This window comes from Sturnira hondurensis, unplaced genomic scaffold (genome assembly GCF_014824575.4).
Source record: "Sturnira hondurensis isolate 20B ecotype Veracruz unplaced genomic scaffold, ASM1482457v3 Scaffold0006413, whole genome shotgun sequence".
Taxonomy (NCBI): domain Eukaryota; kingdom Metazoa; phylum Chordata; class Mammalia; order Chiroptera; family Phyllostomidae; genus Sturnira; species Sturnira hondurensis.
Genome location: NW_028079044.1, coordinates 18,801,811 through 18,819,442, shown reverse-complemented (window position 1 = coordinate 18,819,442; position 17,632 = coordinate 18,801,811). Strand labels below are relative to the sequence as shown.

The window sequence follows — 17,632 nt, the reverse complement described above, 5'->3', positions numbered from 1 at the left end:
AAATCCAAAATGAATGAAGCTGTAGTTTTATACCTCTGAAAACAAACAAAACTACAAATAACTTGGCAATCACTATACATTTCTTTGGTTCTGTCATTTCTCATATTTTTTATATTTTATTGATCATTAAATGTATTAACAGATTTTAATTAAATGTCTGCTAAGTGCCAGACACTGCTGTAGGTACTAAGGATACAGTGGTAAGTAAGATTTTTCTTAATGTCATTTACTAAAATGTCCTCTCTTATTTAGTGTTGCCTATGAGTTCATTCATCATTAATTTTGCTTATGGTTGTAATACTCTGAGTTTATTGGCCTTGTGTTTTTGAGGAATACATATTTTATCTTAAAAATATTTACTGTTATTCACTTTCTTTGATTCCTAAGTATTACATTTTTTCAAGGAAAAAAGTTAAAAACTTCTCATTTTTGTAATTTCTGTTTTAAAAGGCAATTTTAGAAATAAATAGGAAATCTGCCGATTCTATGATAAAATTTTATACCTGCTTCCCAATATCAGTGGATGGAAATCAACTCTCAATAAGTATGGCTCCTGAAAGCATAAGTGTAAAAGATGAGGTAAATAATACCATCGTTTCAATTAATTTTTAAAAAGATTTTATTTATTTATTTTTAGAGGGGAAAGGAAGGAGAGAGAGAGAGAGAAACATCAATGTATGGTTGCCTCTGGTGCATCCCCTGCCGGGAACTGGCCTGCAACCCAGCATGTGCCCTGACTGGGAATCGAACCGCGATCCCCTGGTTCGCAGGCCCACGCTCAATCCACTGAGCTACACCAGCCAGGGTTAATTAATTTTTAATTAGATTTAGTCTGTTGGGTTTTTTTTTCCTTTTTAATATTTTTTTCTCAGACACTGAGAAAGCTTCTTTCTGTCCTTCCATGGTCTGCCATCCCACTGTTTTAGTTACTTTCAATCTTTTTTCTCATTTCTCCCAGTTTGCCACTGGAACTTTTCTTTTAAATCCTAAATATTTCTGAAATGTGTTCCCCATTCACCCTTATTTCATCTCTTAAAACCTCCTATTAAAGTAGTTCTTTGTATCCTCTGCCACCATTTTTGTCTCCCTGAATATCTTTTTCCACAAAGTCAAGAGGCTGACATAAAATTCAAACCTGTTTAAATTTAACTGATTCAGAAACACTTCATTGTTTTTGTATGACATACTAACTGCTAAAAAGCATGAAGCGGATATTAGAATCTCTAAAGCCTTCTGTTGAGAATCAGTGTGATGCAATTGCTGAGATTGTTTTATTCATGTCAGTAGTATTGAAGAGAAAAAAGGTTTAAGAATTGTAGGCTCATAAGATAAAGTTCCTTTCTTGTACATGTAAGCCTTCCATTAGCTTTGACATTCTTGTTTCATGCCACTTTTGGCCTCTACAATTCAACAGCACCAAAATGCTATATACTTGTACCATTTGCTGTTTTTTACTAGCCTCTATCTTTGTTCTTCCTCATTCCCTACTTTGCTTAGTTAACTTTTTGTTTTATAATTTGAATTTTCTTACTGTCTGCTAAATTAAATCTCTTACTGTGTGTGAATTTGAGTGCTCTCCCCTAAATTTTACCACCATATTAATCTTGAATGTATTTAGGGGAGTAGAGTGAGTTACAGCATATGGATAGGGTGGAACTTGTGTAATTTACAACTTGTTTAGGAAGAAAGATAGATTGTGGAAGGAACAGAACTTTTGCCGACTCTTCATTTTATGAAACAGTGCTTACTGATTATTCATAAAAATTATTTTATTATAAAACGTGACTAGTTAAATATATGAATGAAGAAGAGCTGACACCTTCAACCTTGTTACGTTTTGGTTTTCTAGGAAGCTGTATTTATAGCCTTGATTAAAGAAAATGATCCAGAGGTGAGTTTTGCGTTAAGTGCTTTTCTACACTTGTTTAAATAATAGGAACATTGGTTCTTTGTTTTTTTGTTTTGTTTTGTTCTTTAGTTTCTAAAAAGATTTTATTTATTTTTAGAGAGAGGGGAAGGGAGGGAGAAAGAGAGGGCGAGAGAAACGTTGGTTGGTTGCCTCTCATATGCACCCCAACCAGGACAGATCGCAAGCATGTGCCCTGACCGGAAATTGAACCGGCGACCTTTTGCTTTGTGGGACGATGCCCAACCCACTGAGCCACATGGGTCAGTGCTGAAGAAGTAGTTTTGGGGTGGGGGAGGAGAAGGGAGGGGAAAAATAATAAACCAAAAGAAAAATAACTTTATATTCATCTGCATAAACACATCTGCTAAGGCAAACACAATCTAGGGCCAAGGCTGCTACAGTTTTGTTAGTTTTGCAGATTCTTTTTTTAAAATATATTTTATTGATTATACCATTACAGTTGTTCTACTCCCCCCTTATTCCCCTCCCCCCTGCACACCCCCTCCCCTACCATTCCCCCCCCTTTAGTTTATGACCACGTGTTTCAAGTTCTTTAGATTCTGTATTTCTGTTACTATTCTTGCCCTCCCCCCTATCTATCTTCTACCTACCATCTATGCTATTTCCTGTGCCTTCTCCCCCCTTCTCCCCCTCCCACCCCCCTGTTTCTAACCCTCCATGTGTTCTTCATTTCTATGGTTCCGCTCCTGATCTAGCTGTCCTTTTGGTTTGCTTTTGTTTTAGGTGTGGTTGTTAATAACTGTGAGTTTGCTGTCCTTTCACTGGAACATTGGTTGTTTATGTGTTCACCTACTAGAAATTAAAGGAAATCTTAGTACTGATTTTAAAATACTGAGGTGATGGAGATGTCAGATGGTCTTTTCTTGGTAAAAAAAGAAATCAAGGGTGATGGTAATTCCTGATAAGAATTATTTTACAGATACTGGAGCCATATTAAGGGCCAAATAGGTTAGTACCTGTCTGAGAATGTTTGGGGAAAATATTATGTTGATAATTACACTTCCTGTTTAATGTATTGATTCATTGATAACTCAAATCTAAAACTATGACTTTGTTACCTTCACCCATATAGTCATTTTTTTTTAGTCTTGGGAGAAGACATTGCTTGACCCCCCCAAAATTAAATTACTATTATTCTATGTTGTACATTTGATACTTAAGCTGTGTGTGTGTTTTTCCTATGCTGTCTCTGGAAAAAAAAAAAAAACTCCAGGCAAATACAGATAAAATACACAGTCGATTTATACATCTCGATAACTTACCAGAAGATGGACTTCAGTGTGTACTTTGTATTGGACTTCAGTTTGGGAAAGTGGATCACCATCTATACTTGAGTAATAAAAACAAGGTAACAAGGTCCCTCCTATTTTAGCTCTATGTTCATAGAGAATATAAAAATGGACCCTATATTCTTATGGTCTGCAGCTTTTAGTTTAGCTTCTGAACTAAAGCATCTGTAAGCATTATTCAGCCTCTTAGCAGACTTATGATAGACCAGTGTATTTTCTTTGGGCTATGACAAGGAAGAGATGATCTTTCTCCTGAGAACTTCTAGTTTCAGGGGAAAATAAAACTTGCACAAAAGAGAAAAGCAATATATTACAAAGAGCATTATCTTGTGGAGTAAGTTGTAATGTGAGTTTATCTGGCTTTAACTACATTTGTACCTTGGCCAAGTTGGTTTATACTTTTAGTCTTCATTTGTAATATGAAAAGATACTACCACTTATTTTCTAAAGTCCCTTCCAACCATAAAACACATAGGGAGTTAGATCTTTTTGTTAGGTATATGGAAAGAAGTATAAAGTGATCATTCCTTAATTCTATGTTTTGGCTTCTTTCCTTAAAAGAGGAAAGATTATTAACTTCTTTACATTGGCTATGTCCTCTCTGTTTAATACTTAATTTTATATATATCCATTAAAAGTAGATTTTGATCAACCTTATATTACCTAGAAAGGTAGGATTTGGTATGAATGTTGGAAATACTTACTTTTATAAAAAGTACCTAACTGACCAACAACTAATTATTAATTTCTTTGCCATGCTTCTAACTGATGCATAGAACATGTTTGGTACTTTGGAAATAGTGGTATAGGTTGGAAGGGAGATGACAGTTTTTATTGTAAAATATATATAACAAAATTTACCATTTATCTACATTTAAGTGTCAGTTCAGTGGCATTGTATACTCACATTGTTTTGCAGTCATTACCACTCTCTATCTTCAGAACTTTCTACATCTTCCAAAACTGAAAAACTTCGTCCATTAAACAGTAACTCCCCATTCTCCCTCTTCCTAGGCCCTGGCAACCACCATTCTGCTATTCTACTTTCTTTCTCTAGGAATTTGACTCCTCTTGGTACTTCCTATAAGTGGAATCATGCAGTATTTATTTGTTCTTTTGTGACTGGCTTATTTCACTTAGCAATTGTCTTCTACCATGTGTTGTAGCATATATCAGAATTTCCTTTTTAAGGCTGAATAATATTCCATTGTATGCATATACCACTCTCTGTAGATGGACACTTGAGTTAACTGTTAACTTTTGGCTTTTGTGAATAATGCTGATATGAACGTGGATATACAAATATGTGTGCAATTCTCTGCTTTCAATCCTTTTAGGTATAAAGTAGTGGAATTGCTGGATCATAGAATTCTATTTCTAATTTTTTAGGAGCTATTCATACTTTTTTTTATCTTCTCCAAAGGCAATTCTTCAATTGGATAGTCCTGAATCTGCTCAGTCAATGTACAGCTTTCTAAAACAAAATCCACAGAACATTGGTGACCATGTATTGACCTGCACATTATCTCCAAAGGTAGACTCATTGGAGGTAAGATTTCTTTGTATCAATTTTTGTGCTATTAGAAAATGAAGTAAGCATAAAGGTCAGTCTTTCAAAGTTAGATGATACACACTGAAGGTAATTTCAAAAATTATTTTTGTGCAGTAATCAAACTGACTCAGAGTTTAAATTCCTTCATTTAAAAATTTGGTTTTTAATCACTGTTCCAACCTTTGTATTTTATGGAACAGCATGAATTTGAGACTAAATTGAGGTGATTTTGAAAAATGTAGCATAAACCTTATTTTGGACATGTGTATGAGGTGATTCCAATGTATAATATGGTTATCTCCAAATGCAGAGACTACTTGGAATTCATTTCGGCTCTGTCCTGGTAATGTTTGTTTATTCTTTATTTTTATTTGTTTAAATTATATTTATTATAAACTCTTCTTGTATAAGAAATAAGATTTTACAGATTTTGGGGTTATACACTAATAATACATGTGGGAAACTGTGGATAGTCCACCTTTGAAAGAATGGGATTCAAACTCATGTTTTCTCTTTCTAATAACTTCATTGTATCTCAGTAGCAGCAGGTAAACAGTAGGGCTTAAATTTGGTGAATTTATGTTTTCTGTTTGTTAATCTGCCAAAAATCTTGTGCTAGCTTGATAAAATGAAAATTCACTTTAAAGCCAAATTAAATAGAGCACCAGGAGGTAAATGCATTGTGATGTATGCTGATACTGATGCAAACACAACTTGAGGGAGTTGTGTAAATGGATAATTTCAAGGAGAATTTTAGAAATTTTTAGTCCTTTTTTCTCAATAGAACATTGTATTTTTAAAATTTTGTTTTTGATCTATTTTTAAAGTTTTGCTTTGTTCAGCTAAGTTCAGAATTAAAATAAACACTGACTATACAGAAATTTTCCAAAAGTACAGTCCTAAATTCTTAAAATGAAACAAGTGAAAATTGCAGAAAACCTCTGCCTGAATTAATACTTTACTTACTCACCCTTACTCAGAATCTATTCTTACAACTTACTAAATTGGAGATCCCATTTGGTTTATTGTGAAAGTATTAGCTGCAGAATTCAGTAGTAATGAGAGTGGTTCTATAAAGAAGGAAATTACATGTCTAATTTGTACACTTAGAGGTGACTTTCTTATGTTCCCAATTATTTCTCAAAATGATGCTGTTTTTATGTTCTACAGTATTTAGATTATGGCTTTTCTAAAACAGTTTAGGGATTGTTTTTTGTTCTTTAAAAAAAGGACTGTCTTCATGTTATTCAGGTCATGTAACTTACTAATTGTTAAATGGAATCTATTCTTAGAGCTATTCTTCTGACTCCTTGTTCTAAATTTATTGTCATTTTCTTTGTAAAGCAGCCATACATGTTTGACTTTCTTTTTATTGCTCTTCTGAGTTATTTTTGTTATTTCTTGGATTCTCTATCTCCCACACTCTTGGATTACTTTTCTGTTTGCTAGAGTACATTGTCAAAAAATTTTCCCCAGAAAGTATGTGTGGGCAGTAAACTTTCAAATATGAATTTGTGCATATTTGAAAATGACTTTGTCTTTATTGTGTATTTCACTGATTATTAATCTAGGTGGAGAATTCTGTGCTCAGATTTTTTTTTCCTAACTAGTGTTGTTGAGAAGGCTGATTCCAGTCATACCTTTATATATTCTATCTACTTTTTTCCTCAAAGCTTTTAGCATTTATGTATTAAACAAATACTTACCTAATTCTTTTTCTGTGTCAGCCCTGTTTTAGATTTTGGAGTACATTGATGAACCGATCAATCAGTGTCCTAATCTTCAAGGAGCTTTTTTAGTGGAGGAGATGAACTATAAATAGATCAATGTGTAGCCCTGGCTGGTGTAGCTCAGTGGATTGGGCACATGCCTGGGTTGCAGGCCAGTTCCCGGCAGGGGACACACAATACATTGTGTGTCCTCCACAGAGGCAACCATACATTGATATTTCTCTCCCTCTCTCCTTCCCTTCCCCTCTAAAGATAAATAAATAAAATATTTTTTAAAAAATAGGTCAATGCATATAATGTCATGTGGTAAAAATTGCTTTGGAGAGTGACGGATGGGGATATGTATATCAGGCATAGACTGTGAGGTAGAGTTATTTGAGAGTTTTGAAGGAAGTAAGAGAGGAATAGCTCTATGAATATATCAAGAAGATGAGGTGTTTTTAGAAGAACAAACGCCTTAAGGACATTTGGTGATTCAAGAATCTTCAAGGAGGATTATAGGGCTACTGCAGTGAGCAAGGTTTTATCTTTCTTTGGGACTTACTACCTATATCCTGCTTAGAATGTGTACTCAAGAAATTTATAAAATCTAAAGATTAGTGTGTTAATGTACTTGAGGAAAGTTTTCCTCATTTATATAATTATTTCTTTTCTTCAATTTTAATGTTCTATTTTTCTGGAAATAATACCTATACCAATTCTATGGATGCTATATTCTGTTGAAATTTTCTTTAGAAAAATTCTTTAGTGATGTTTTTAAAACTTCTCAGTTCTTTGCAATACTTTCAGCTTATCTTGTTCATTTTTGTGCATTTATTTTTTTCTTTTATTTATTTATGAAGAAGCAAGTTAGCTAATAAAGGTATCTGGTATAGATTTCTTCTATCATGTAGAGCCCCCCTCTCCCCTAAACTGTTTTCCCATGAGTGGGGAATTGCTTGGAAACACTGTGTGGATGGGGTTTATCAACTGCCATCTTTAATTTTAGTTATAACTCATTATGCTATAGACTTGATACCCCACCAGATACTCCAGTAAAGGAGGCCTTCACTCTGAGACTCCCAACACCCACACCAGGAATCCTCTCTGGGCACGTAATTCAATTTTTTTAAAGTACAATTCTCAGTTTTTTAATTTGACAAAATACAAAGAAAGATAATTCTCAATTCAGAGCGCACAACTCCTACAGAAAAAGGAGCTAGCATGTGTAAGCTGTAAAAGGCATATATTTTTGCTATTTTGCTCACTGATGTGTTCTTTAGAACACAGGCACTTACACCTGAACCCGTGTTTGATACATAAAAACTGAATTTTAATTCTTGCTTCCATTTTGGGCCCAAAACATTGTTTTCTTGGTGGTTCAGATATGTGTTTAAAAGGATTATCCTTAAATTTTGTCTACTTTTAGATGTTTTGAGAGAAAGCTTTTTAAGTCAACTAGTTTCCCTTACAGTTATTTTTAGTAATAATTGCACAATGAAGCTGTTGATATTTGAGGTTGAATATTTTTATTCTTAGCAAAAGATGGCATTTCTATGCTTTTAAAATTAGAAATTTGTTTTTTATTTTTGTCAACACTAAGGAAATTTAACTTTTCTCATTAATTGCTACATGTCAGTTATTCTCTGTAACCTAACTTTATCTAATGAGAAAGAAATCCTAGGACCTAATAGTTATATGGACATTGAAAACTAACTTTCAATATATTTTTAAGGTATAGTTTGTATTTTTTTTTTTTTTAGCTAAAAATGTTGTATTGATGGGTTAAAAATTTAAAGCCCAGTAGAATAGCCTCTGATAAAATGTGGAATTGTGTTTACAGGCTCCAGCTGAGAAAGACCAAGAACTAGGAAAAGAAAGGTAAGTTTGCTAACATATTTGTGTGGTATTTAGTTAATTAGTGCATTTCATTTTTATGTTTTGTAGTAATTGTTCACATGTAGCAAAAATTTCGTATTTTTCATGTTCATGTGTGTGTGTATCATGGGTTTTTTTCTTTTGGTTTTGACTAAAGGGTGGTTATTCTGTTTCTTCTTGCCTCTCAGAATTTACTGAGTTTTTTAGAAACTATAAACACAGTTTGAATTAAATATATAAATATGACTTTATGAAGTGTTTTAAGATTCTTGAACAACTCAACTCTGTAATCAGTACTATATTCTTAGATTTTTTTTATTCCAAAATAGTTACACATAATCGTAAAATTTTTAACTTTCCCATAATCTTTTAGAATTTTATTGACACCAAAAAAATACTGTTCTCTATATATTTTGGTACTTTGTTAAAGCAACTAGGGTGGGGAAGGGGTATTTGTAAAATAAAGTAATGTGTACGCTGCTTTATATTTTCAGAGGATGAAAGCTCGTTCTTCCGAGTCTACACAAACTAGTGACTCACAAGTTTGTTTTGACCACATTGTCTTCTTAGTCATTTTCTCATCCTGATGAATCCACCCTTATCACCACCTTTGCCCCACCAATGAATAATTTCTCTTTTACTACTCTTCACTGGAATTTACTAAGACTTCTTTTTCCTTCTTTATATACTAAGTAATTTACCCCTATTTGTTAGAATCAATGTACTAAAAGCTTGTAAGTATGAATGAGCATTTTGAAAGTGCTTAAAATATGGAGAGTTTAATTATTTTATTTGATGCACTAATTTTAAGATGCCTGGAAAACAGGATGTCTTACCAATTTTTCTTCTCAATAATTAATTTTTATAAAATGACACTTTTAAAATGATAAAGATGGTTGTGTGTATGTTTAAATATATTGGTAACTTGAAGCAGTAGGTTTAATGTATGTGTCAGCACATACTTTTTTAAGTTGTATATTATCATACCAATTATACTCATATGCCTGAGAATACTAACAACAGTGTTTGATATAAAAGCCCATAAAGGGCTTAATAAGTAACAATGCCATATGTAGTATTAAAGATAGACCTACAGTTTGGCCACACTAACTCTGGCTGGTAAGTAAGTAGGCTCTTCGAAAAATCTACTTTATATATTTCATCTGACAGAGTTTCTTTCAGGTATGCAAGTATAGGTATCATCTGTATTTGGGTCATTTTTTCCTCCTCTATTCTTTTGAGTTACCTTTTAAAATCAAATATATTTCTTAATGAATTCAGAGATAGTCATCTAATCTTAATTTTAAAAATTCTAGCACTAGAACTTTAATTCCCACTTTGTACTTTTTTCTGACTTTTGTGATGTTAGAGAAAAAGGTGTGGGGTTTAGCCCAAATATTTCACATCTATTTATTGGAGTAAACCGATCCAATACTGATTTTTTTTAAGTACTTGTGGCTACTAATTCATAATGAGTGTGATCCTTTGTTTATAATTCAAGTATTTAAATCTATTTTTTTACTTAAAGGAAATTTCACATGGGTATATTAATAATTGAATAATAATTTTATATCTTGTTCTCATCTCCCTTTTCCCCCTTGGTGTAAACATTATTCATATGATTAAGGATATAATATAAAATTTTTACCAGTTCATTAATAATGTTAGGAAGTATTCAGTGGCCCTCTGAAATAAATACTAATCCTCAGTGTTGTTAAGTCTCAGTCCAAAGTTTCTCATCAAGTGTATTGTATAGTGTTAACATTTATTCTCATGCCCAGCTTTTATTGTATGCCTTTTCCAAAGATTTTGAAACTAGTATTATGGGGGTTGGGGTGGGGCAAAGGGTGGGAAATTAGTACCTGTATCCTGAATGCTTTCCTGGAATCCTTTTTTGTGCCATTTCTCAGAATATGATTGTTTTCTTTTTTTGAGGGACTGGTTGTTTCACTCTAGGGTTAATTTTTCATTTATTTGAAAGTTCAAACTGACGTTTCAAGCTCACTGGATAAACACTGAGGCTTTTACAAAACCCTATTAGCCAGAAAACTAGATATTAACTTTCGCTAAGTGAATTCTATGAAGAAAGCACTATAATTTTTTAAAATAGCACACAAGAACAAATATGGAATTCAGCCATGTTTCCAAGTAGGTCTGTGCTCTCAAGTAGGTTTGAAGTTGGAACTGCTGTGTAACAATTCATCTATAGAAAAGGTAATAGTTTTGTTTTTGGGTTTTTTTTATCAACAAACTTTAAATATGGTGAAAGGGGAAGGACTTGCTATATCCTGCAGCCAGGAATTAAACTCTTTATTGCTATTCGTGACCAGTAGATTGGAATTTTGGTATAGCCCTAATTTGTAGAGGCTTTAGGGTTAATGTGCAGTTCTCTAATGAGGCAGGAATTTGAATTTTAACTTTATTATTAGAAATGAGTCTTGTAATTTAAAAACAAAATCTCATGTTTTGAATAATATTTACATAACTGCTGTAACTGAATGTCATTCTTGTCTTTGTTATATTTGTGCTTGGCCACAGGTTTTATTTTGATTAGTCTTAAGAATCTGGAACAGTTAAAATCAGCCATTGGTATTTTTTAATATAAGAGATATGAATTATTTCAAATAACCTTTAAACCCTTTTAGCATTCAAAGGGTAGCTTATACAAATTAATAGAGTATGTACTGATTAAGCTCTATAGTTACTCACTGTTTAACTTAAATTCCTCAACCTCTTTGCCTTTACATTTTTCAAGACGTGTTTTTCTGCTGTCTTAGAAAAGTTTTCTCCTTTGGAAGTTTAAACTTAACAACTTTAGGGGGAAGACTAGTTTTGTTGGCTCAAATTTGTATACCCTCATGTGATAGCATTTACTTTTTCCAAACTTCTAAAATATTAACATGTCAGGACACAGGTATACATTGTCTTGTATTAAATAAAGGTTACATGACTACCCCTTGAGAAGCGTATCATAAGGGTCGTCTCATTTTCTCCTTTTTTTAAAGGAAAAAAGTCAGTACTCTTTACTATGAGGTACTGATGTGGCCTGATCACTTTCTGGTGTCTTCCTCTAATCTGCTGCTTCTGATGTAATTAAGTGAATGTATTTGTTGAACTTCAATTTGTGTTGATAACATGCTGGATGGACAATCTCTTCGGAATCTTCAGTTTTCCTTGTTATTCTTCAAGACTACATCTGATCTTTGGAGCATTAATATAGTCCATTGTGTCTCTGTCTCAGTGAAAGTAGTTGAATCACAGAATCTCACTTTTGTTTACCTTGGATTTGGGAAGACCATGATGAAATAAGATGAATTACATATAGTTGACTCGTACTCCCTCCATTTCTTATGAATAATTTTACTTAACATTTTTAAGTTATGTATTGTAATTTTTAATTATTCTTTGTAACTGTTATGAGAAGTAATCCTCATAATATAGCCAAAGGCACATATTTTATCATGAGACTACATGTTTATGCTAGGGTGAATCTATCAGTTTCACCTCTAACTTTAAATCTCCAAGAGACGATTTAAAAAATGCTTCCAATGAAAGTTTTAAATATTAGTTATAAATACAATTCTTGGGAAATTAAAAACAAATCTTTCGTATCCAGAAAAGAAAGAAAACAAATAAAGAAGTGACTTGGTTAATAGTATGGCCTTTTCTTTCTACCAGTTTCTACTCATGCTCCTTTTAGGTAAGGTTGACTTAATAATATTTTAAATTTCAATACATGGATTATTATTTTTATTATAGAACTATACACATATTTTATTATATCATTTATCACTGTTGGGAAGATAGGACCTAATAATAATTTAAGATGTTCACATTCAATCTTTCAATGTTAGATGCAAACTTAACACAGGGAAAAAAAATTGGTTGTGACTTAAATGAGTGCAAGGATCCTGCCAATGGTTATAATTTTGCCATTTCCTTTGTACTAAAAAAGTCTTCAATGCAATGGAGGATTTCTTTAAAATTTTTATATTGTTTACCTTATTTACATCAAAACATCTTAACTGTTTTAATGCTGATTGGCTGGATTTCCCAATGCTTATTATTAATGCATCAGGAAGTCTTAACAGTTGGCATCAACAGGATTTTTTATGATGGTTGAATTCTCATCATAGTTTGATTTTTGTTTGTGTTTTTGTTTGTGTTCTTTTTTGTTTGTTTTTAAATACTTTTAGCCCTGACTTGAAAAACAATCCAGTTGATGAAAGTGAGGTGCAAACAGCAACTGATAGTCCCTCTGTTAGACCTAGTGAGGTTGAAGAAGAAACTATTACCAGCATTCAAACAGGAACTTCGGTACAGCAGGAAGAGTCTTGTGAGGAAGAACCTGAAAAAACACTATGTGACTCTGACTTTGCTATTGAAACATTGGAAGTTGAGACTCAAGGAGAGGAGGTCAAAGTGGAAATTCCTCTTGTAGCATCCATTCCAACCACTATTGAATTATTCACTGAAAATGTAGAGGAGTCAGTCTTAAATCAGCAGGTATACACCAGTGACTTTGGGAAGGAAGAGACAGAAATGATTAATCCTGAAACAGAATTAGCAACACCTGACAGTGCATTTATAGAAGAAAGAAACATCCAAGGAATTCTAGAAGAATCTCCATCTGAAGCAGAAGACTTCTTTTCTGGGATTACACAGGCTATGATAGAAGCTATAGCTGAAGTAGACAAACATGAAACTGACTCAGAAATGGTGCCATCTACTTGTGTTGTGGCCTTGGTACCAGAAGTTTCCACTGGGGATGAGAAGACAATGAGCAAAAAGGGAATTTCTGAAAAAAGTAACATGGATGAAAAGGAGGAGAATGAATTTAATACTAAGGAAACCAAAACAGATCTGCAAATAGGAACAGAGAAGCCTGAAAAGAATGATGCTAGGATGGTTGCAGAGAAGTTGGAAAAAGTTGTAGCAATGAAAGAAAAGCCTGCAGAAAACACTGTGATCAAGGCATACTCAAATAAAGGAGTGGGTCAAACCAGTAAGCTTGATGAAACTAGTAAAACTAGTGTGCTGGCTGTATCTAGTGCACCTAGCAGTAAATCAAGGATCAAGGCTGGTGTGGTCTCTTCTCCAAAGGCAAAAGCTACAGCTTCAAAATCTGAAAACCAGAAAAGTTTTCTTAAATCTGTACTCAGAGATCAAATAAATGCTGAAAAGAAACTTTTGGTCAAGGAATCAGGTCTTAAACCTGCAAGTGCCAGGTTGGCTGAAAGCATCAGTAAATTCAAACCTACTCAGAGCGGTATTACCAGAGGAGGCAGTGGAAGGATCTCAGCCCTCCAAGAGAAGGATTCTAAACTGGATTACAGGGATATTACAAAACAGTCTCAGGAAACAGAGGCTAGACCTTCCGTCATGAAACGGGATGACAGCAACAATAAGGTGAGGAGGGTAGGAAGAATGGCTCAGTGTATTTTTGAAGTGATTAGCTCTCCTGTTATAGCTATGGAGTAGGAGATGTAATCTTGTTTTATACTTTAGTCTCCTCACTTCACTCCCAAGCTCCCATTTATTTCCCTTTCTGATTCCATTGATCTAAACCAATAGACATTTAGAATAATAAGCTCAAGTTCATAATTAACAGGTTTGAAAAGCATTATTTGAATAAAATGTGGTCAGAAACATAACTTTGTGGTTGAAAAATAAAGTCTGCAGTGAGTCTCTGGAGGTGATTTAGCACTGTATTTCTGAATGGGAAATTATTTTCTCCTTTAAATTGAAGCTTCATTTATCAGCTTATTGATTGCCCAACTTAGACATTGTTGGGAAAGGTCAGTAAAACTGAATTTAACCACAACTTACAGACTACGCCTATACTGTTAAATAACTGCCAACTTAGTTTGGTATACCTGTTATATATTAGCATAACTCAGCGATTTTCAACCTTTTTCATCTTATGGCACCAATCACATAAACTAATTGCTAACTTCTGCGTGCGGCACACCAAAAAATACATATTTTGCCAATCTGACAAAAAAATAGGTATAATTTCATTCACACTGGATGTCTGTTGTTGTGTTGGCTGTTGTCATTTCTTTTTTATTTGACAATCAAAAGGAAAGAAGTCAGTGATCCTGACTAAATAGTCTGGTATTGCATGTTTTAAAAATTCTCGCGGCACACCAGTGTGCAGTGGCACACCAGTTGAAAATCGCTGGCAAACTAAATGTGTTGGGATAATGTTTGAATTCTCTCTCCCTCTTTTGAAAGAATGTTAATAACTTAATTGTAAATTCTTTTTTTTTCCTGTACTCTTACTTAATATTTCAGACTTTGGTTGGGCAAAACACTAAGAATCCTAAAAGCACCACTGGTAGAAGTTCCAAATCTAAAGAGGTGAGAAAGTTTATGTATTAACACAAACCGTTCTGTTTCATCCATCCATAGAAGAGTTCATCTACCTTATAACTTGTGTCTCTCATAATAATTAGATTGCTACAGAGCAAAGGATAGGAATGAGATGTTTTGTTTTCTTTGGACCCTACCACCAGTTTGTTTTTGATCTTGAGGTAGGCTTGTTGTGTTCTTGGTATGGGGCAAAGGTTACCCAGGGACAGAAAGAGAATTAGAAGAGGAAAATACATTTAACCTCATATTGACAAGAAAGGTTATAAACGTAGAATAAAATCATATGTGAGAAGAAGACTGGCATTTGACTGGAGTCTTTTTCCCTCATTTTGCAGTACTTCCAATAATGTGGTCATTTTGATAAATGGATGGGCTCTAAGGTCTATTTTTCTGGAACTCAGTTACACTGCCAAACATACACCTTACATTTTATATTTGATTGTTTACTGTTTTAGATTTTCACCATTCATAGAATATTTTTTTCAGTTGTTTTAATCACTCCCCTTTTTAGGGGAGGAATTTGGGCCTATATTATTGGGGCAAGGGGAAATACTAGTATTAAGAAGCAGAAGTAAGGATATGGTTAACTCCATTGGCTTACTAAGTTGATAATACAATTGCTTACAGAATCTCCCCCTTCCCCCCCCCCAATTACTGGGTATATATTCAAGCGTCATTATCATATGTACTAGAAATTGATCATTGATAGCCTACTAAATATATAGGAAGCCTATTGGGAATTTATTTTCTTTAGTTATTGACATTATTTTTTTAATTATAAATACTTTTTCTTTGAAGTGTAGTAATATTAAGCCTTAGTGATTTTTCCATGTAACTTCATCAGTATGTAAATTTGGTGTCTTAAAATGTGTAATATATATAAATTGGTCAATGGAACAGTCTAGGTAGCTACTTCCTAGCTACATTTAAATATTTTAACATATGGAACAGTAAATTCTTTACATTATATTAATTGTTTCATAAATGCTTTAAATGTAGCTTTTTGTGCATCATATTTTAAAATTTATCATTTAGTCTTATTAAAATTAAGTTAAGGTGGAATTAGATTGTTACTGCTAGGATTTTGCCTTTGGCATTATTTACGTTGTGGATTATAGCTAATTCATTTTGGGGGCTTTTAAAAATAACTAGTTTTAGCCTTTAGGAAACTTCTTTTTTTTATAATTTTTATTTTTATTTAATTCTTGTTCAAGTACAGTGTTCTGTCTTATATTCCTGCAACCAAATTCTCACAAATGATACTTTATGCTTATTTATTGGGACAGTTTGAGACCTAGCCATTTGATCAGTAGTTGTTCACAATTCTGTGATTTTTTTTTAATACCTTTCCAATAGGAACCACTATTTCCATTTAATTTGGATGAATTTGTTACTGTGGATGAGGTTATAGAAGAAGTGAATCCTTTGCAAGCCAAGCAGAATCCACTAAAGGGAAAAAGGAAAGAAGCTTTCAAAAATATCCCATCCTCTGAACTTAATTTAAAAAAGAAGAAGGGGAAAACTTCTGTACCTCATGTTGCTGAGGGAGAATTATCTTTTGTAACATTAGATGAGATCGGGGAAGAAGAAGATGCAGCTGCACATCTAGCACAAGCTCTGGTCACTGTAGATGAAGTAATTGATGAAGAAGAAATAAATATGGAAGAAATGGTAAAAAATTCAAATTCACTTCTTACATTAGATGAGTTAATAGATCAAGATGATTGCATTTCCCACAATGAACCTAAAGATGTTACTGTATTGTCAGTGGCTGAAGAGCAAGATCTTCTCAAACAGGAACGCTTGGTAACTGTGGATGAAATTGGAGAAGTAGAAGAGCTACCTTTAAATGAGTCAGCAGACTTCAGTTTCGCCAGTTTGAATACTAAAGGAAATGAGGAAAGTACTGGAAGGGATTCCATTGGATTTATTTCTTCTCAGATGCCGGAAGACCCTTCTACTTTAGTTACTGTAGACGAAATACAGGATGACAGCAGTGACCTGCACTTAGTGACTTTGGATGAAGTAACTGAAGAGGACGAAGACTCTCTGGCAGATTTTAACAACCTTAAAGAAGAGCTCAATTTTGTTACTGTAGATGAAGTTGGAGAGGAGGAAGATGGAGATGATTTAAAAGTTGAGTTAGCACAAAGCAAAAATGACCATCCCACAGATAAAAGAGGGGATAGGAAAAAGAGAGCTGCGGACACGAGGAAGACAAAACTTGAAGCCTTGTCCCAAGGCAGTCCAATAAGTGAGAATATTTTGGAAGAAGATCTGAAAACCATGATTGAAAGGCACTTTCAAGGTACATGCTTAGAAATAATGTTTTTTCTTTTTTTATGAGGGTATTACATTTAAAAATTTTTAAATGTTTTATACTTTAAAATATTTTCTATTTAATATATGCAACATTACTAATATTTTCACTGTGTTCATACAAGAAGCTAATAAATAGTTATAGCCAGTGATATTTTCCAAAGAAATATATATACAACTTTCACAAATTTCTCTTAGTTACAGAGTAGACCTTGCCCTAACTTATTGTACCTCAAGAAAAGATGACAAAACCAAAAACCAAACTAGAGTACCCAAATTAGAACTGGAATGAAAATGGTACATTTGCATTATTGGGAAAACCAGCTTTGGTTAAGAGAAGGATATTTATACCAGACTGGCTCTCAGTTTTTTGCTTAGATTTCAGATTTAGAAAAATTCATGAAGGTACTGTTTTCATTTTTAAGTTATATTTTGAAGGTACAGAATGAGAAGCCAGCTCACTTTCAAGACTTGAGGGAGATCAAAATAATTTCCAATAAGGAAATCTTGAAAAAGTTAACCAAACTAAGAATAAAAAATACTAGGGAAGGTCCTACTTGTTTGTGGAACAAAGTAGAAA

At 33.4% G+C, this 17,632-nt stretch overlaps 1 protein-coding gene across 1 annotated transcript in view; it reads left to right on the top strand.

The window, feature by feature from the left end:
• ZNF638 (zinc finger protein 638) overlaps window positions 1-17,632 on the top strand; it is a 68,648-nt gene that overhangs the window by 41,631 nt on the left and 9,385 nt on the right. The window contains exons 16-23 of the mRNA XM_037048126.1: window positions 451-579; window positions 1,850-1,891; window positions 3,144-3,278; window positions 4,643-4,768; window positions 8,324-8,361; window positions 12,555-13,767; window positions 14,656-14,721; window positions 16,090-17,041. Of these exons, the coding sequence (XP_036904021.1) occupies window positions 451-579; window positions 1,850-1,891; window positions 3,144-3,278; window positions 4,643-4,768; window positions 8,324-8,361; window positions 12,555-13,767; window positions 14,656-14,721; window positions 16,090-17,041 (2,701 nt within the window). The remainder of the gene's footprint in view (window positions 1-450; window positions 580-1,849; window positions 1,892-3,143; window positions 3,279-4,642; window positions 4,769-8,323; window positions 8,362-12,554; window positions 13,768-14,655; window positions 14,722-16,089; window positions 17,042-17,632) is intronic.